Consider the following 21662-nt stretch of genomic DNA (forward strand, 5'->3'; position numbering starts at 1 on the left):
GCAATACTCTTTCAAGCATGTTTTCCAACTTGGACTCACTTGAAGAACTCTCCTTCTAATGTGGAGAGTTAGAATATTGCCCTTTTGGTGGAACATAGGGGTTTGAACTCCGATTTGAAAATTTTTTCTTGTTGGTACTCCAATTTTCTTGATTTGAACTACCTTGGTCGTTTCACCATTGTTGATTGCCTTGCTATGGGTTAGATCTCTATTGGTGTTGTTGTCCTGAACCTTGGTAGGGTTGTCTTTGATATCCTCGTGAATTATTGACATAATTTGCTTCTTCATATTCCTCATTTGACATTGGTTGCACATCTTCCAAAACATTCACCTTTTTTATTTTGGTTTAAGTGAACATTTTTGTCAACATGTTGACATTCGTAGCAAGCCCGTCAATTACTTGATCACTTTCTTTGTTCTCCTTAATCATGTTGGTCAAGGAAGGAGTACCATATGAAATTCCACATGTGTTGTCTTCTGAGTACCAAGCTTGTTTATGTCCGTCCATCTTGTTGAGGATTTGTGTGACCTTTGCAAATGTTTTATCCATAAATGATCCATCCGCCGCATTTTTGCTATGGATTGATTCATAAGATCCAAGCCCATGTAAAACTTCTCTAACAATATAGTATCCGAAAAACCATGATTCGGTGACCTCACCTAATATAGCTTGAATCTATCCCATGCCTCATGTAGATGCTCTTCCGCCAATTGCTTAAAGAAGAAAATTTTATCCCCAAGCTCGAACTTCTTGCTTTGTAGGAACCATTTTGCTAAGAAAGCTCGAAAAAGTTCGGCCCAAGTATGGATGGAATTAGGAGGTAGATTTTGGATCCACTGTCTTGCCTCTCCGGTTAAAGAGTATTTAAACACCCTCAACTTTAGGGCATTATCCAAGACATGATTTTGCATAAGCATTGCAGATACACCCAAAATGTTTTTGAGATATTGTGTCGGGTCATCGTCAGTGGAATTTTGGAAGAACCCTTCGCCTTTAGCATTAGAATTAGACTATGTTCCACCTTGAAAGTAGCAGCATCAACTCTAGGAGGGACAATGACATTTGTATCATCAATATACTCGTATATATCCACAAACACATTCTCTTCTTCCGGCTCGCCCAAGTTTATCTAATGACACCAAGCAAAGCATGCAAAGTGTGATAGAATAGAAGAAGACGTAAAGTAAAGCACACACTAGTTAGTAATTTCAAAACCATATTCCTCGGCAACGGAACCAATTTTTTATACGATCAAATTACACCTATATAAATAGTGTAAGGTGGTTGATGTCAAATATAATAGCACAACTAGGTTGGGATCGAATCTCATAGGGAATAGGTGTGAAAAGGTTACTTGAGTAGTGTGAAACTTGACTTAAGCCATAATTCTACTTCGTTAGGTTAATAAGAGTTTTGTAATTGTGAATTGTCAAGAAAAGTTATTTTGTTAAGAGAATTTGATTAATTTGATTAAGAAACCAAGGTTGTGTCCCCATCAATGGAATGTAATGCTATCGGTGTTAATATGATATATTTCTAATGGAAGGTCTTTTGATATGCAAATAGTTCCTAAATGACTACCCAATACTTTCCAATAGTTAGGTAGTATTTCCTCTTTATGATTTTTTCAAATATAAAAGAGTTACAATTAAGAACAATCAATTTATGCCAAATAAAACCCACTTATCCCTAAGCAATTCTATTAAACAAGGTTTAAAGCCTTGAGTTTTTGCTATTCAATTCTACCAAACCCTAACCCATTTTTCCAAGTAAAGATAGAGTAAAATGGCACTAGTCAATGTTTGCAACCATCAACCGTAAATGAAGCATGAGAAATGAATATATATATATATATATATATATATATATATATATATATATATATATATATATATATATATATATATATATATATTCAATAGTAAACACCCATTAACATTACACCCACTTAGGGTCCACAACCTTAGTATTTAAAGTCAACTACTCATACTAGAATACAAGAACAAAGTAATAAATAAAGTCATAAAGCTTACAAAGAGGACAAAGTCTTTGATTCTCTCTCAAAAGCTCCCCAAATAATGGTGTATTCAATGCTCTAAGTGTAGACTCTTTTTCAAACAAGATGGTACACAAAAACCCTAGTCATTCTATTTATAATGGCCCAAAAGTCGTGGACCAAAAGTGACAAAAATGACCCTACAGATAAAGTCTGCAACTGCAGGAAGCATTCGCGGTCCACATAATTTCCTTCTCACCGCAGATCTGATCACAAAATTTTCCAATTTTTTATCGCATCTTGGTTATGCGATCCACATATAGGTTTTGCGGGCGCATAGTGTACCGAAAAATCATCTTCACTGGAAACCCTTTTGCAATTGTGCGATAACTATGCAGTCTGCATAAGAGTTGTGCGACCGCAAAGGGAATCACAAATTTGACTCTCAAATACTGGGATGGCCTGTTTAGCTCTGCGATGGGTCTGCGGTTCGCGCATCACTTTTGCGGTCGCAGACCTGCCGCATTTCTGCCTTTCCATGGGTTTTTGTCATCTTTTTCTTGTTCTTGGTTCTTCAAATCTGGTTTCCTGCAAAACACAAAAACTACATAAGAAATGACTTATAATGCTTTAAAGGATGAACTAAAGTTTATGTAATTAGTATCAAAAGTGCTGCATTTCTACGACACATCAACACCCTCAACTTAGACTCTTGCTTTCTCTCAAACAACTAAAAAGTCACCCTACTAAATACTAATCTATTTCCAACTGATCATAAAACATCAATGACTATGGATGGTGCTGACTGTTAGCTAGCAAGCATGTAACTTCCTTTATTCACCCTTCTTTGAAGACAAAGACCATTTAACTATTCAAATAATCAGTTTATGAGCTTCAAGCCTCAAGAGCAATAACAGAGTACTACCAATAGCTAGATATGCACTTGTATCCTACTTCAAGAAGCCTAACTTCTTCTAAATCTTACAATTCATGCGTGCTCACAATAAAAAAAATCCCCAACTCAACAAATATGTACAGGGGATACAATCAAACACTCTTGCACTCAGAAAGAACGCTAAGAGCTACAAGTATCAGTCCATATGCTTGTCCTTATTTTAAATTATTGCTATCTCAAGAATAATTGGTGTTAGATCAAAAAGGACATTTTACGGCTTGTAGTGTAGGCTTCGAGATGGGTTGGATGAATATTTGAGAATATAGTGACTGTACCCTCCTTGAACGCTACACACATTCTTTCTCGAATAGCACACAATGCCCTTGTTGATAACTAGTTGCTACTATCAATCCATCTTGTAGTTCATGACCACTCCCTAGTTACTTGCCTTGCCACGTTCTCCCCCCAGTCTATTTTCTTTTTTTTTTCTTTCTTTTCTCTTTTTTTTTTACTTACTTTTTTTTAAAAGTGTATTTCATGGTCTGAGGGAACGTGAAGCTTTTTGTTTTAGGTACGATGGCTCTAGACTTAGCTGTTCGCTTCACATGCCACAACCTCAAAAGCTTAGCTTTTTCACGCACTACCTTCTTCTGTTGTTTACCAATGTACACCAACACCCCCAACTTAGGCTTAAATTCCCATTCATAATATTCAAGGAGGGATGGGTTCAAAAGAGGGAGTAATTCACAAAAAGGGATAAAGGTTTGTAATGTGGTAGCCAAAGGAAAGGTTAAAGGCTCAATGGGGGACAACTAGGATAATAAATGCACCAGAGAGATGAATTTGGCCAAAACTTAATTAGCAATCACTAAGAGAGTCTAAGATCATTTCAACACTCAATCATCAACGTGAGACTTGCATTGAGAATCCAATCGGGCAAGTTCAAGACATTACATGTTGAGCACATGCATTATTTACACAAATTCTCACCACTCACGACGCATGAACTGCTCGAATCAACATAAATTCAGCCCTAAAATGAATACAAGGCAATTCAAAACTTCATCACATGATATTTGGGATTCTAAGTAAACACAAAGTCTAAGAGCGAACCTCGATTTCACAAAAATGACTGACTATTTATTTAGTAATTTTGAAGGGTGCAATTTATTCCATAAAACTTATCACATGCTTGAATCTAGAACAAAAGCACCAAACAAGTCAAAACGTTTCATGCTACAACCATGGTTCTACTATTACACCCTTGGATAAGAACCCGGCAAAGAAACACCAAGGGGAACACATTACTAAATATAAATCTACTCTATTAAGACTAAAATTTTATACACAAGTTGCAAGAGTCATCTTGTAACCCCACCCCCAACATAAGAGCATGCATTATCCCCAGTGCATTGAAAAATCTAGAGGAAAGTTTAGGGGCTTCCTGGGGTGCACTAGGCGCTAGGATGGGCTGAACAGTCTGAAGTGGTCGTGGGGCTGGGAGCTGACACTATGGAGGCAATGGCTGGATCCTTTGACTGGACAGTGGTGTCTGGGACCAAAGTAGAAGGCTCCGCCAGTTGCGAAGCCGGGTCCTGGACTTGGGAGTTGCTGGCCTCACCTGATGATGGCTGTGTGGTCATGGTGGTAGCCATGGAAACCATATCTACAAGGGAGTGTGTGATAGCTGTCTTCACATCCGCCTCATCCTTACCCAATTCCTCTGTAGAAACAGTAACCGGTTTGCCTCTGTTGTCCCTTGGATCATCACCCTCCTCAGATATCTTCTCCTCATCTGTCTCCTCACGAGACTCTCCGGATTCCTCGTCTAAATGATCATTTGCATGTGCAACAGAACCTGGAGTTTGGGAGATGCCAGCACCCTATGCCTCCCCAGCTAGCAGGAGGTTTGTGAAATCCAATCAAGGCTTGGTACTTGGAAGGTGTCAGTGCCATGCTCCCCCTCCACTGGAAGAAGGGTAGTCAAGTCAAACTCCAGTGTCTGCATCTTATGTAGCTCCAACTTGAGCTCAACTACATCCTTTTTGAATTGAGGCATGTCCCCAGCTCCACCTCACTCAACCTTCTCTAGGCGAGCTTCAAAGTGCTTGAGTCGGTCCTCATATGATAGATATTGCTTTTGAATATCACTTACCGAGTATTAGAGCAGGGTCATGCTTGCCGGATGAGCAATAGAAGTTCTTTTGTAAGTTTGTCTACTTTGGCATTTGCATGTTGTGCTAGTAGACCAAGCTTGGAGAGTGAAGGCAGTAAGACAGGTGGTGATGTAGTGGCTGGTCTGGGAGTATATGTGGACGTAGGTGGTGCTGAAGAAGTGTCTGGCACTGATAAGGTAGCAGGTGCTGCTGAAGAGGACGAGGACGAGGACGGAGGGAGAGTGAGTGATTGCTCTGGTTGATCTTCGACCACATTCTCCGAAGTATCATTATGCCTACTGATGTCAATGTCCTGAACAACTTTTACTATGTGGTCATGTTTGGGGACCGGAGGAACCTCTGCGTCTTCGTACAAAACATGGATTAAGCATGGAAAGGGAAGCAGGGTTTCTTTCTTGTTTGCCCGCACCCCAATCTCAAGGAATATAAGCTATCCTAAATCAATCCTGAAATCTGACATGATGGAAGCAATAAGGATCGCCTTCTCTAGACTGATGTCGGTCTCATTTCTCGTTGGCATTATACGAGAATAGACAAAACTTAGCCAATACCAGCTTTCTTGGGTGAAATCCCTCTTGTATATCTTCTGTTCTAGTGTAATCTAGGGTGGAGTTCCCTTGGCTAAGATAGAGGCTACCCAAGCACGCTCAGATTCCTTATTTGTAATTTGTGCGTCATATTCTGCCATGCGTGGTTCCCAAGATCTGAAATATGCATCATTGATTGATTGGGGACCATAAGATATTACAACACCTCGGACTGTGACAGAGGTCAAGTATACACGGTTTCTCTTTTTTCTTTGGTCCTAGATGCGGCATATGCAGCATAAAACTCCTTAACAAGTGTCTCGTTATACTCCCCCGAAACCTCAGTGAAGAACTCCCATACCCTATTTTGGATGTTCTCTAGCATATGGGGGTAGTGTTCTTTAAGACCGTTCATACTCAGCTGATTTTCTTCGAGGAACTTTCTTTTTACCAAGCGATCTCTGTACCTATTCCAAGAGTCGGTGATCCCAAACCTGAGATCCTTACCACTCTTTCTGCGTGCTTCGGCCTGGAGGTCAACTGGTGGCACAAGGTCAAGCTGTGCCTCCTTTTCTTTAGACTGGGAGGCAGGCTCAGATGAATTTCTGGATGTGCCAGGCCATTTGTGTTGGGATTGCTATGATTGTGGGCTTATAGCTGCAAACCGTCTCTTTCTTTGAGTGGTGGGTGCTCTCGATACTAGGGATTTCTTTGGTGCCATTCATGCCAATTAACTTGAAGTGAGTACATGGTAAGGCATGTGTAACATATGGAAAATAAATGAGAGACAAAAAATGTTCTGCAGAACACTTATGCGATCGTAGAAGAACGTTGCTGATCGCAAAGCACAACGCAAAATATGCCCTATCAGAAGAAAAAAGTTATGCGGGCCGCCGAAGTGGTCGCAGAACAAGTTTGCGACCATAGATCGATCGCATTTTAAACCTTGAAACTTAGCTTGAATCTGTTTATGTCTGCGACCATTATGTGGTCCGCAAACCAATTCTACGGCCACAGACTCAACAACACAGTTGTTTCTACAAACACCCAAGCATATAATCATGCAATGATTCTATGGACCGCAAATTAGTTATGCGGATTACAGAGATCCTCTTCTCCACATAAAACTCACTCACAGGCAACAACAATATGCAACTCATGCTTTTCTATCCTAAGCAGCTAATGCACAAATTGTGAGAAATAAGTACACACACACACACACTCAACATCAGAACGATTTCATGCTCTGCCTAACAATACTCAATGCACATTGTCAACAATCACCAACTCCCATACTCAAATCAGTACTCCTAACTCTAACCCTTTAATTTTGATTGGACCACCGCCCACCATAATTCTTCCTCCCAAAGTATATTCCCAGTACAAGAAACAAGAAGCAAGGTAGAGAGACAAGGGTATCATGGATGAGATGGAAGAATTGAGGCGAGTAAAATCAAATAGCAATCTCAAAGCACCTGAGCAAGAGAAAGGTTGAAAAGTCACATCCCAGATCGTGGGAAGATCAAGCAAGCCTCTTGGATGTGAATCGTGCGAGCTAGGTGAGCCTTTCTCTTCTTTTTTTTTTTTTGTGTTTTTCTTTTGTGTTTTGTTTTTGTTTTTGTGTGTGCAAAGTTAGAGTAGATATACAGAAATCAGAGAGAGAGAAGGAAACTAGGTTTTAATATCTGAGGGTTTTGCGGTGAAATTACCATCGCATAATAGATTATGCGGCCGCATATGTGTTTTGCGATGGATTAGTATTTGGGTGGTGTGCAACAGATATGTGACCCACTCTGCAGTCGCAGAACCATTGTGCGGTCTGCATTAGTTTAATTTTCTACGCATTTTGAAGGGCCAATTTTCATGATGTCCTATTGATGTATGCGGCCATTTTGCAATCCGCAAACTCATTATGCGACCGCATATGTTGCTGCAGAACAACAGTTGAATCTCAGTTTGCTTTCCTTCATTTTACCTCTACCTTTGCATCCCATTTCCTTGTATTTTGAGTAACCTACACTCTAAACACACACGTCAAATTGTTTAACACTTGCAAATAAACCTACAAAAATAAAAATCTAACCAAAAATGTTACCAACACATGGGTTGCCTCCCAAGAAGCACTTGATTTAACATCGCGATACGATGATGTTGCCCCGATTTGGCTAATCAGTGGTGGGAGTTGGTACAAGACCATCCTTGAGTACGAATTGTTCTACTAGTTGCCTTTCTCTAATTGTTCTGAGGTAATGCTTCACCCTTTGGCTATTTACTTTAAAAGTTTGAGTCTCGTCCTCGGATTCTAATTCAATAGTGCCATAGGAAGACACACTCACAACTTTGAATAGGCCAGACCATTTGGATTTGATTTTGCCCGGAACAAACTTCAATCTTGAGTTGAAGAGTAAGACTAAGTCACTGGATTTGAATTCCAGCTTCAAAATCTTCTTGTCATGAATAAACTTCATTCTTTCTTTATACATGGTTGCATTCTCATAGGCATAGAAATGGAACTATTTCATCTTATTGAGTTGTGTCATCCTTAGATTAGCAGCTTCAGCCCAGTCAAGTTTTAACTTTTTCAACGCCCACATGGATTTGTGTTCAAACTCCACTTGCAAGTGACAAGCCTTACTAAAAACCAACCGGTAAGGTGAGGTTCCAATGGGTGTCTTAAATATTGTTCGATAAGCCCACAATACATCATCTAGCGTCTTTGACCAGTCGGTTCTTTTTGCATTAACAGTTTTTGCTAGAATGTTTTTGATCTTCTGGTTGGAGACTTCAACTTGACCGCTTGACCGAGCATGATAAGGAGTGGCCACCTTGTGCTTAACTCCATATTTCTCGAGCAACCCGGCAAAAGCTTTATTGCAAAAATGAGAACCACCATCACTAAGGATGGCCCTTGGGGTTCCAAACCAAGTAAATATGTTCTTTATCAAGAAGGCGGTTACACTCCTTGCCTCATTGTTTGGCAAGGCAATTTCCTCGACCCATTTGGAGACATAATCGAACCCATGAAATATATCCCCCACACATCAAAGATCTCGACCTCCATCACAAAATTAATAGGCTTCTCATGCCTTCTAGAAATTGACCCTTGTCTTTGACATTGATCACATGCCTTGACCATTTGATTTGCATCTTGGTAGATCGATGGCCAATAATAGCCACATTCAAGCACTTTTGCCACAGTACAATTTCCACCGTGGCGACCCCCAACTGGGAGTCATGACATTCTTTGAGAATTTGAGTCACCTCATCTTCCGGAATACAACACGGAATGATGTTGTCGGCGCAAATCTAGAACAAAAATGGTTCCTCCCAATAGTATTGCCTACAATCCCGCAAGAACTTTTTCTTTTGATAAGCTTCCAATCCTTCGAGGATAAGGTCACTAACCAAGAAGTTAGCGATGCCGATATACCAAGGAGTTGAGGTTCTAGATATTGACAATAGGTGTTTATCTTGGAATGCATCATTAATTTCAAGATCTTATTTTGGTCTCCCTGCCTTTTCAAGCCTAGATAAGTGATCCGCAACTTGATTCTCTGTTCTTTTCTGATCTTTGACTTCAAAGTCAAACTATGGTAACAAAAGAACCCACCTAATTAATCTTGGTTTAGCATCCTTCTTCATCATAAGGTAGCGGAGAGCAGCATGATCGGTGTAGACTATCATTTTGGATCCCAACAATTAGGCTCAGAATATTTTAAAAGCATAGACAATGGCAAGCAGTTCTTGCTCAGTTATAGTGTAATTCATTTGTGCGCCATTGAGTATCTTGCTTGCGTAGTAGACAGGATGAAGAATCTTGTTATGCCGTTGACCAAGCACTACTCCAATAGCCACACACTGGCGTCATACATGAGTTCAAATGAAAGAGACCAATCGGGTGTGACAATAATAGGTGTCGTGGTGAGCCTTTCTTTCAATTCCTCAAAAGCTTTGAGGCACTTCTCATCGAATTCAAATTTAGCATCATTTTCAAGGATCTTGCTCGTGGGAATTGCAATTTTTAAGAAGTCCTTGATAAATCGCCGATAAAAACCGGCATGCCCCAAAAAGCTCCAAACACCGTTGACCGAAATGGGATGAGGAAGCTTGGAAATTATCTCGATCTTTGCCTGATCAACCTTAATGCCTTGTTTGGAGATTTTGTGGCTAAGAACAATACCCTCATCCACCATGAAGTGACATTTTTTCCAATTGAGCACAAGGTTTGTCTCCTCACATCTTTTGAGCACTTGCCTAAGATTGTCAAGGCAATGCTCAAAGGAATCACCAACTAAAGAGAAGTCATTCATGAATACCTCTAAGAAATCCTCCACCATGTCCTAGAATATTGACATCATGCATTCATTGAAATGTAGCCGGGGCATTGCATAGCCCAAATGGCATCCGGCTAAAAGCAAAAGTCCCATACAGACATCTGAATGTCATATTCTCTTGGTCCTTTAAGTCTATGTTGATTTGGTTATAGCCGGAGTAACCATCCAATAAGCAATAAAATGACCTACACGCTAGCCGATCAAGCATTTGATCAATAAAAGGCATAGGAAAATGGTCTTTGCAAGTAGTACTATTGAGCTTCTGGTAGTCCATGAAAACTCTCCACCCGGTCACCATCCTCATTGGAATGAGTTAATTTTTGTCATTTTGAATCACGACCATGCCTCCTTAATTTGGCACACATTGCATTGGACTCACCTAAGGACTATCGACAATGGGGTAGATAACCCCGACATCCAACCATTTTTTGATTTCTTTTCTCACCACCTTTTGTATGGAAGGATTTAACCTCCTTTGATGCTCCACGCTAGGTTTTGTCTCTTCCTCCAGTTGTATCTTGTGTTCACAAATTCCAGCAGGAATCTCACTGATATCCGTTATAGTCCAACCAATGTCTTGTCTCTGCTCCCTCAAGGTATCCAATAAGTATTCAACCTGCACATCATTAAACAAAGAAGAAACAATTACGGGTAGAGTTTCATTAGAGCCAAGAAATTTATACCTTAAGTGCGGTGGAAGTGGCTTAAGCTCAAGTTATGGTGGCTCGACAATTGAAGTCTTAGCGAGAGGAGTGACTCTATTCTCTTAGTCAAGATAAAGCTTCTTTAGTGCATAAGTGTAGTACCCCAAGCCCTTCCAACGCATTCACTAATTCCACATATCCTTCCATGTCCTCACCATCAAAATTTACCAAAATAGCCGTCAATGCCTCACCAAGGCATTCCTCTTCCATCTTCACCTTGACGGCATCCTCTACCACATCGACAAAATCAATGACTGAGATACTCCCGTATGCATGTGGCAATTTCATACCCTTATCTTCTTGAAAGGTAACTTTTTCGTCGTTAACCCGGAACTTACTATCATTTCGTTCTGAGTCCATGAGTGCTATCCCGGTAGCAAGGCTCGGTCTCTCCAAGATGATAGGGATCTCTTCATCAACAGCACAATCGAGAATCACAAAGTTGGCGGGGAAGAGAAACTTCCCCACTTTCACAAGAACATCATTAACTATTCCCACCGGTCGCTTTATTGAACGGTCGGCCATTTGCAACCTCATACTTGAAGGCCTAGGCATTCCCAATCCCACTTTCTTGTAAATAGCAAGGGGCATTAATTTGATGCTATCCCCAATATCACAAAGGGCTCGTGCAAAGTCACGCATTCCAATTATGCATGGAATGGTGAAAGCTCCCGGGTCCTATATCTTTTGGACCACGGTTGTTGCAATGATGGAACTAACCCGGTGGGTGACATTCACCACTTCATTCTTGGTGGGTTTTTTTAGTGATCAAGTCCTTCAAATATTTAGCAAAACCCGACATCTCTTGAAATGCTTCCACAAATAGAATATTCACCTATAATTGCTTTAGGATATCATAGAACTTCTCCAGTTTGCTATCATCTACCCTTCTAGCTGGTCTTTGAGGGAAAGGAGGGGGAGGTATAGGAATTGGTGCTATAGGTTTTGGTGCCTCTATTACCTTTTTCGTAACCTCTTCATGGTTCACTTCTATAGCTTTCACCTTCTTCCGGAGTCTTTCAACCTCAACAACATTTGGCACCTCAACTTACGCCTCGACTTCTTGTTCAGAATCTTCCACTTCGACCACTTGTTCATTCTCACCTTGAAGTAGTTTCCCACTTCGAGTTGTAATGGCCATACAATTATAGGTTGGGCCACTCCCACCACCTTTTGGGGTTGCAATTGTATCACTTGGGAGCGTGCCTTTTTGCTTCGGATTTTGTTTTTTTGAGAAATCCCTCATTTATATCTCCATCTTTTGAATAGATGCGGTGTGAGAACCCACAAGCTCGGTCATATTTTTCATTAAAGTGTCAGATCTCTCTTGATTTTGCAATATTCTTTCAAGCTTGTTTTCCAACTTGGACTCACTTGAAGAACACTCCTTCCAATGTGGAGAGTTAGAATATTTCCCCTTTGGTGGAACATAGGGGTTTGAACTCCGATTTGAAAAATTGTTCTTATTGTTACTCCAATTTCCTTGATTTGAACTACCTCGGTCGTTTTTCCATTGTTGGTTGCCTTGCCCTTGCAGGTAAGATCTCTGTTGGTGTTGTTGTCCTGAACCTTGGCAGTGTTGTATTTGATATCCTCCTTGTGAATTGTTGACATAATTTGCTTCTTCGTATTCCTCATTCGACATTGGTTGCACATCTTCCACAACATTCACCTTTTTTGTTTGGCTTTCTGTAAACATTTATGTCAACACGTTGACATTGGTAGCAAGCCTGACAATTGCTTGATCTCTTTCTTGGTTCTCCTTAATCATGTTTGTCAAGGAAGGAGTACCATATTTAATTCCACTCGTGATGTCTTTCGAGTGCCAAGCTTGGTTATGTTCGGCCATCTTGTCGAGGATTTGTGTGACCCTTGCAAATGTTTTATCCATAAACGATCCATCCACCGCATATTTTGCTATGGATTGATTCATAGGATCCAAGCCCATGTAAAACTTCTCCAACAAAATAGTATCCGAAAAACCATGATTCGGTGACCTCACCAAATATAGCTTGAATCTAGCCCGTGCCTCATGTAGATGCTCTCCTGGTAATTGTTTGAAGAAGAAAATTTTATCTCGAAGCTCGGACTTCTTGCTTTGTGGAAACCATTTTGCTAGGAAAGCTCGGACAAGTTCGGCCCAAGTGTGGATGGAATTAGGAGGTAGATTTTGGATCCACTATCTTGCCTCCCTGGTTAAAAGGTATTTGAACACCCTCAACCTCCCTGTGTCGGATCATCGTCGGTGAAATTTCGGAAGAACCCCTCCGCCTTTAGCATTAGAAATAGACTATGTTCCACCTTGAAAGTAGTAGCATCAACTCTAGGAAGGACAATGGAATTTGTATCCTCAATATACTCATCTATATCCGCAAACACATTCTCTTCTTCCGTCTCGCCCATGTTTACCTAATGACACCAAGCAAAGCAAGAAAAATGTGATAGAATAGAAGAAGATGTAAAGTACACACTAGTTAGTAATTTCAAAATCGTATTCTCTAATAACGACGCCAAAATTTGATACGCTCAAATTACACCTATATAAATGGTGTAAGGCGGTAGATGTCAAATATAATAACCCAACAAGGCTGAGGTCGAATCTCATAAGGAATAGGTGTGAAAAGGTTACTTGAGTAGTGTGAAACTTAACTTAAGCCGTAATTCTACTCCGTTAGGTTAATACGAGTTTTATAATTGTGAATTGTCAAGAAAAGCTATTTTGTTAAGAGTATTTGATTAATTTGATTAAGAAACCAAGGTTGTGTCCCCATCAATGGAATGTAATGCTATCGGTGTTAATATGATATATTTCTAATGGAAGATCTTTTGATATGAAAATAGTTCCTAGATGATTACCCAATACTTTCCAATAGTTAGGTAGTATTTCCTCTTTATGATTTTTCCAAATATAAAAGAGTTACAATTAAGAACAACCAATCCCTAAGCGATTCTATTAAATAAGGTTTAAAGACTTGAGTTCTTGCTATTCTATTCTACCAAACCCTAACCCACTTTTCCAACTAAATATAGAGTAAAATGGCACTAGTCAATATTTGTAACCATCAACCATAAATGAGCATGAGAAATGAATAGAAATCAATCAACCATTATATATATAAATTCAATAGTAAACACAGACATCTTCGCTAGAAGACAAGAAGCAAAGATCCCATTAACATTACACCCACTTAGAGTCCACAAACTTAGTATTTATAGTTAGCTACTCATACTAGAATACAAGAACAAAGAAATAAATAAAGTCATAAAGCTTACAAAGAGGAAAAAGTCTTGGATTCTCTCTCAAAAGCTCCCAAAATAATGGTATATTCAATGCTCTAAGTGTAGCCTCTTTTTCAGACAAGATGGTCCAAAAAACCCCTAGTCATTCTATTTATAATGGCCCAAAAATCGTGGACAAAAAGTGACAAAAATGACTATGTAGATAAAGTCTGCGACGGCAAAATGGGCCATAAAAAGCATTCACGGTCCGCACATCTTCCTTCACAGTTATGCGTTCCGTATATAAGTTTCGCGTCCTCATAGTGTACTGCAAATCATCTTCATTGGAAACCCTTTTGCATTTGTGTGATAACTATGCGGTCCGCATAAGAGTTGTGTGATCGCAAAATGAACTGCAGATTTGACTCCCAGATACTGGGATGGCCTGTTTAGCTCTGCGTTGGGTCTGCAGTCTGCACATCACTTTTGCGGTCGCAGACTTGCCGCATTTCTGCCTTTTCATGGGTTTTTGTCAGCTTTTTCATTTTCCTGGTTCTTCAAGTCTGGTTTCCTGTAAAACATCAAAGCTACATAAGAAATGACTTATAATGCTTTAAAAGATGAGTTAAAGTCTATGTAATTAGTATCAAAAGTGTCGCATTTCTATGGCACATAATAAATAAAGGCCGCATTTGTGAAGGGGTTAGTGGGATGGCAGGTTTCGCATTTGCGAAGCCAGCCTCACAAATGCAAAAGAGGCCTGGGCTGGGGGCAGGTCGTTTTGCGACCAACTGGCCACTTTGTGAAAGGCCAGAGTTCGCATTTGCAATGTTTTTGTCTCTTTTGCGATGTGTTCAGGGCTGTTCAAGGTACGCTTTTGTGGAGGCTTTTCAACTTTTGCGAAGATCGCAAATACGACATCTGCAGCTTGTTTATAGCTTGGTATTTCGGGACTTAACTTTATTTATCACAGTTTTGAGCCCTAGACTCGGTAGGAGGCGATTTTGAGGGGAGAATTTTATACCAAATTATTGGATAAGTGATTTGATCCATTTTGTATTATATAACATGATTATTTATGAGATTTAACGTATAAATTATGAGATTTGAAGAGAAATTTTTGGAATTGTTGTCTATGTTTTAAAAAATAAAAATTTGAGATTTGAGAGTCTAATTGGACTCGAATTTGAAAAACAAATACATATTTGGGCTCGTGGGGCTATGGGTAGTTAAGATCTACCTTTTGACTCGGGTTTTGACCGGGCGGGCCTTGGGTTTACTTTTGTTGACTTCTGGAGAATTGTGTAAAGATCTTAATTTTATTAATTGAAATTGGTTTCTTTTGCATTATTTGATATTATTAAATCAATTTTGGTTTGATTTGAGTCGAGTGGAAGTGATTTTAGAGGAAAAATATTTTAAGATTATTGATTGAGGACTTTTAAGGTAAGTATCTTGCCTAACCTTGTGTGGGGGAACATTCTTGTAGGATTTGGTTTATTTGCATTGTTTTTAATATGTGAATGACATGTACATAAGGTGACTAGTTTGTACACGGGCGTATATGTATTGGTTATGACCGGATATAACCCGAGGTTGCCCTTATTGCCTTGTTTTGATTGTGAGATCTCTACACTACATGTTTCCTATTGTGGATAATTACTTGAGTTCATATTCCATGTTAGAAATCATATTTTAAGGCTTTATTTTCTTAATTGGCCAAGTTGGGCGTTTGTAAAATTATTGTTATTTGGGTTAGTTAAATTCATGTTATATATTGAACACCCCTTAGGTTTCCTTTATTAATTGTCTTCTGCACTGTGTTGGCAGATTTGTGAGTTGATGTCTTGATGACAATTGTTGGTATGTTGTGTTGTTGTGATTTTGGCACACATGGACTTGTTGAATGGATTGTTGGGGTGTACGAGGTTTTTGTCGTGCTATTGTTATTATTGATATTGCACATGTGGCGTGTAAAGACCCGATCGGTCGTTTTGAGATTTAGTATTTCGTTTGGTGATTTGAGACTTTGAGTAGCTTTATATGATGTATTACTTGTATGGTCGATTTTAGTTTTCTGGTGGTTCGGGATTGATTTGGAAGAAAGACTCTCGATTTGGAAGCTTTAAGTTGGAAAAGTTGACCTAGGTTTGACTTTTGGATAAACGGACTCGGAATCAAGTTTTTATGGTTTCGATAGGTTTGTATGATGATTTTGGACTTGTAAGTATGTTCGAATTTGATTTTGGATGCTTCTAAAAGGATTCTACACTATTTATCAAAAGTTAGCAATTTGAAGAACTTAAGAGTTCATAAGTTTGACCAACATCGATTTTGATGTTATTGGACTCCACTTGGTATTCCAAGACTTTGGATAGGTCTATATAGTTGAATTGATCTTGTGTGCAAGGTTTGGAAATAATCTGAAGTGTTTAAGTGTGATTCGGACACTTTTTTAAAGAATAAAGATTTAACAACTTAAGAGAAATTTTATTCGATATGAGCCTCGATTGTTTGTTGTGATATTTCCGTGGGTGTTTTGAGTATTTGGATAAGTTTTGATAATGTATTTTTGTGTGTTGGTATGATTGAATGGGGTCCCAAGGGGCTCGGGGTGTGTTTTGGATCATTGATTGAGAAACTACTTAAGGATATGGAGTTTGACCATGGTCAATATCAGGTCAAGATGACCTATTTTCGGTGTTTTGAGTGCACGGACGGGTTCTAGCATATTTTATGATAGAAATACATATATGGTTTGTGTTCAGGAGGTTCTGAATAAGTTTTGGCTGCTAAAGCAAAGATTTTCTTATTGCTGATTTTTTTTTTGGTGTAAATAATTACGAAAATGTCATTTATGTTCCTAAAATTTTCAGACTTCCTTTAAACTTCAAAATATCATAATTTCCCTAATTTTAAGGCCAAATTGGGTGATTCAAGAGGCTATATTGGATGTAATATCTCAAGGATTATGTTAGGCTTATCAAATGTGAGTTTAGGTATCATATAAGATCTCATTCAAGCTGGAACAACTGCTATATTTATTTTTACTTGTTCCGAAATTTAATCACTTTTTCTCACAAGGTTTTGGAGCTCAAATTTAGGCGATTTTAGAGGAAATTTTCACAATTTGAATTGAGTAAGTATTTTTTACTCGAATTTATTTATAATTTATGATTACAACCTTGAATTTAGCGGTTGTTTGATGAATCAAATTGAAGAAATTGGGAATTTTAGTAAAAGCTTTTCTAAAATATAAATTGATTATTTAAATGACGATTTGAGGTCGGAATTGGATGAAATTAGTATGGTTGGACTAGTATCGGAATGAGTATTTGGAATTTATGAATTTTGTCGAGTTCTGGAGTGCGGGCCCGCGATTGACCTTTTTGGTTGACTTTTTTTATTTTAGTTAAAGATCGAAACTTTATTATTTGGAATCATTTTCTATGGCTTTTATTTTTGATAGTAAGTTATTTTGGCTAGATTCAATCCGTCCAGAGGTTGCTTCACAAAGGGATGGCTTCTTAGATTATTGATTTAGCTTGTTTGAGGTAAGTGTCTTGCCTAACTATGTTGGAAAAAGTTTTCCTACTAATTGATATTGTTTGCTACGTGTAGGGGTGATGCATATGCGTGGTGACGATTGTATATGTATGTGACAGGGTTATTCATACTCGGAGTAGATTATACGATTCTTTGTGCCTTGTTGGATTATGTGAATTCTTGCCTCATATTTTACTTAACTTCAATAATAATATGAATATGAAATCCAATGCTAGAAACCATGATTCAGCTTATTATAACTTCATTAAAATTGATGGACTTTTTGTAAAACCGTTGATGTGCTAAATTCGGTCATCACTATATCCAATCACAAATACATTGCTACGACTGTTATTCTTGAGGTTTTGGATTCCATACTTTAGTTGAAGATCGCTTTAGAGATTTGTTAATACACTTGAGTAATGGGGTTCTTGAAGTTTATTGATTTGTTTAATTGTGTAAGATTTATGATTCTCGTTCGTGTGGTGTATTTTGCTTAACCACTCTTCTTGATGTTATCCGTGCTTCCTGCCTTGCTGGTTGTTGATTTATTAGTGATATACATATGCTTGGCGAGGAAGAGTGTAAAGCACGAAGGGTGATGCCATTCCATTGCATACACTTTATCAAGTGAGGAAGAGTGTAAAACACGAAGGGTGATGCAGTGCCATTGCTTATACATTATCATGTGAGGAAGAGTGTAAAGTACAAAGGGTGATTTACATTATCATGTGAGAACGAGAGTAGAAACATGAAGGGTGATGTCGTGCCATTGCATTTATATTATCATGTGAGGACGAGAGTAAAGGCACGAAGGATGATGTCGTGCTATTATTTTTATATTATCTTTTTTTCATGGCACGAAGGGTGTTCTGTGCAGGTGAGGATAAGAGACATGCATTATATTGTGATATAATTTCCTTGTGTATACGTTTATGACTTTATCTTGAGTTATTACTGGTGCACCTATATTTTCTATGATGCTTGTGGTTGTCACATCTTTGCCTTTTTCCTTATTTGCAATTATTCTATATGTTCATTTATTTGTTACTTATTGTTATGTTCATGTCTACCTTTTTGTTTGTTATATGTACATTTATGCCTTTTTCGTTTGTTGTGATTTCACCTAAACATTCTACCTCATTAGCTGTTGAAATCTATGTTCTTCTACCTTACTTGATGTCACTACTTTTGTGCCTCATATCTCGTCTGTTATTGTTTTTCATATGCTTCCGATTTATTTATTGCTGCTATCTATGTACTCTCTACTTCGTAGTTACTATTATTGGCATTTCTTTTATCTGGTTGGTAATGTTATACATATGCTCGACGAGGATAGATAAATGTACGAAAGGTGTTGCCGTACCAATCAATTTGTCATACATACACATATCTGGTGAGGATGAGATAAATGCACGAAGGGTGTTGCCGTGCCATTTGAGTTGATTTCTTGAATAAATTTCTCATACTATGAAGTTCATGGATTTACTATTTTTGTTTGCTGGTTATTGCTTTAAGAAAATGATAGGTTGTGATATTGAGACAAATGACCGTGATTTCTATTTTCAATCATTACTGCTTCACATAGTTTAGGATTTATATTTTTGTTTATGTAAATTTCGAACAAATGATGTATTGTTCTCAAACTGAAATTGTAATCTTATTCGTAGTCGCTCGTGACTTGTACTACCAGTCTTTAGGATATTGTATGAAATTCAGTTATATCATTTGTTGACCACTTTATTTCATTAGAATTATATTGACTGTTATTGGGCGTACCTAGCAGGTTGGGTTAGGTGTCATCACGACTAGGTGGGGTCGAGCACAGTCTTTAGGATATTGTATGAAATTCAGTTATATCATTTGTTGACCACTTTATTTCATTAGAATTATATTGACTGTTATTGGGCGTACCTAGCAGGTTGGGTTAGGTGTCATCACGACTAGGTGGGGTCGAGCACACGGCGAAATAAATAAATAAATAAATAAATATATATATATATATATATATATATATATATATATATATATATAAATAGGTTTGTGTATGTGGTGAGACAAGGTGGAATAATTATTAATGCGTGTGTGGTGAAACAAGGTGGGCATTTACTTTATTGTTGCACATGCGGCGAGACAATAGAGACTATGTGGGGATGATATGTGATGTCCTGGGGGCGTATTATTGATGATATTCGTGTGGTGGTTTGACTTCTTTGTGTGTGTCATGCATATCTACGTGCTTTGTTATGATGTTTCCACTGTGCTAATCAGTGTCTCTGTCTTTACTTGATGATTTGGTTGCCAAGGTAAATTCATCTACATGGAGTTTTTATCTCATATTATGTTGAGTTGTTGGTAATATAACGGATCGGAACGAGACCTTTACTTGTTTTAAATGGTTATCGCTTAATCTAATGATATTACAGTTATTGCTTCTGTTATTCTTTCTATTGCCGGTTTAGTTTTGATATTATACACAGGTTATTTGACTAGTGAGTGTCTTGACTTGAACCTCGTCACTACTCCACCGAGGTTAGTCTTGATACTTATTGGATACCACTGTGGTGTACTCATAGTATGCTTCTGCATATTTTTTGCAGATCAAGGTACCTTGGAGTGTGCCGGACGTTAGTTAGCTGCTATTGAGTTGCCGAGGAGACTTCAAGGTATACCTGTCATTCCACTCGCAGGCCTCAGAGTCACCTTCCTATGTTTTTCCTTTACTATTGTTTACTTTTCATTCCAAAACAGTGTTGTATTTGAGATTCCTAGTTTACTCTCAGTAGAGATTATGACTCTGTACTACCGATTTTGGGAATATGTGTCTATTGATCAGTTTCAACTTTATTATGTCATTTATCATATAAATTTAATAGTTAAGTTGTTTATAGATGTTAAAAACTCAGCATGTGTTAGACTAACCTAGTCCTAGTGACTAGGTGCCATAACGATTTTTAAGGTGGGATTTTGGATCGTGATAGTATGGAGCGGAATTAACCAATTCAATCTCGGCTAGGACTGCTGGAGTCCGCATCCACCCTCACGCGTTGCGCGCCTATATACGTGCTCCCAGCCTTTGAAATTTTCCATTTCGCGAAGTGATCTGCGCCTTCGTTTCACTTTACTATTTTGTGCACTAAATTGTTTCCTTTTACACGTCTGTTTTTGTGTCATGCACGAGATTAGATGAGCCTTCTTTTTTGCAACAAATTTTCATCTTTTGGTCAATTATCATCAAAACTTACTCTTACACACAAGAAACACGTAATGAGCATATTTCACTTCAAAAATCATATAAACTGTCACAACCCAAAATCCAAACCGTCGAGATGGCATCTAACCCAACCCGCTAGGTAATCCAATTAACAAAAAAATACAATATAATAATAATGATATGAGTCAAATATTGGATAACTGAATTTTATACAACTCTCCAAGGACTGGTAGTATAAGTCATGAGCCACTAATACTTAGATTTTACAGAACAGAAATGAAATAAACCGTCCATAACTGGGACGCAGGTACATCTTCAATACCAGTCGTCGCCATACACAATAGCATCAACACCAAGATTTGCACGCAAGGTGCAGAAGTGTAGTATGAGTACAACCGACCTCATGTACTCAATAAGTATCCCAACTAACCTCGGCGAGATAAAAAAGCAAGAACTATAAATGATACTCAAAAAACCGAAACTAGATTCATGAAATATAACCAAAACCGATTAGAGAATACTTACCCCAATCCATGTGGTGAAAATCGCCTCCTAAATCGCCCAAACCCGAGCTCCTCAATTCAAAAAATAATGAAATGAACAAACCCTCGATATTATATATTTTTGCCCAACTGTTCTGCCTTCTTTCTCATTCCAATGATCCCAAAACTTGCTTTTGATCACTCTAATGGATTCCTTGTGAACTTTCAGTCTAGTTAGACTTTTGAATCACTCCATTTGACCTTATAATGAAGGAGATATGTTGGTTTCAATATTTGGAAATAGTGCAGATTTTTAAATACGAATTCAGTGGCAATTGCGTAATTAACCTGAAACAAATCTGACAATCCAATTATTAGTAAAATGGCCATATATTCCTCATACGATGTCGAAACTTGATGATTCCGGTTACTATGGTTCCAAAATTATGATACGGATCTAATTCTATAATCAAAACAGAAATTGGAGCTCATTTGCTTAATGTGATACCATTTATGTTTGAAGAAACGACGTCAAAACATAAAAAACGAGCGCAACACAACCCAACC

General features: G+C 38.3%; 1 protein-coding gene across 1 annotated transcript; it reads right to left on the bottom strand.

The window, feature by feature from the left end:
• Positions 1 to 8109: 8109 nt before the first annotated feature.
• LOC142168236 (uncharacterized) lies at positions 8110 to 11276 on the bottom strand. Its single transcript, XM_075228895.1, has 4 exons — positions 10737 to 11276; positions 10376 to 10546; positions 9557 to 9936; positions 8110 to 8503 (listed from the first exon to the last, which is right to left on the bottom strand). The coding sequence occupies exons 1-4, from the start codon at positions 11274 to 11276 to the stop codon at positions 8110 to 8112; spliced, it is 1485 nt and encodes a 494-aa protein (XP_075084996.1).
• Positions 11277 to 21662: the final 10386 nt, after the last annotated feature.

Source organism: Nicotiana tabacum, chromosome 13 (genome assembly GCF_000715075.1).
Source record: "Nicotiana tabacum cultivar K326 chromosome 13, ASM71507v2, whole genome shotgun sequence".
In the NCBI taxonomy this organism is placed as follows: domain Eukaryota; kingdom Viridiplantae; phylum Streptophyta; class Magnoliopsida; order Solanales; family Solanaceae; genus Nicotiana; species Nicotiana tabacum.

What these genes read in the sequence shown, in the direction of transcription:
- LOC142168236 (XM_075228895.1), bottom strand. Translation starts at nt 11,276, where the DNA reads ATGCGTGACTTTGCACGAGCCCTTTGTGATATTGGGGATAGCATCAAA. An exon ending in ATGCGTTGGAAGGGCTTGGG is followed by an intron (nt 10,547 to 10,736) that starts GTACTACACTTA and finishes AATGATGTGCAG; the next exon opens with GTTGAATACTTATTGGATAC. An exon ending in ATCCTTCCATACAAAAGGTG is followed by an intron (nt 9,937 to 10,375) that starts GTGAGAAAAGAA and finishes TCAATATTCTAG; the next exon opens with GACATGGTGGAGGATTTCTT.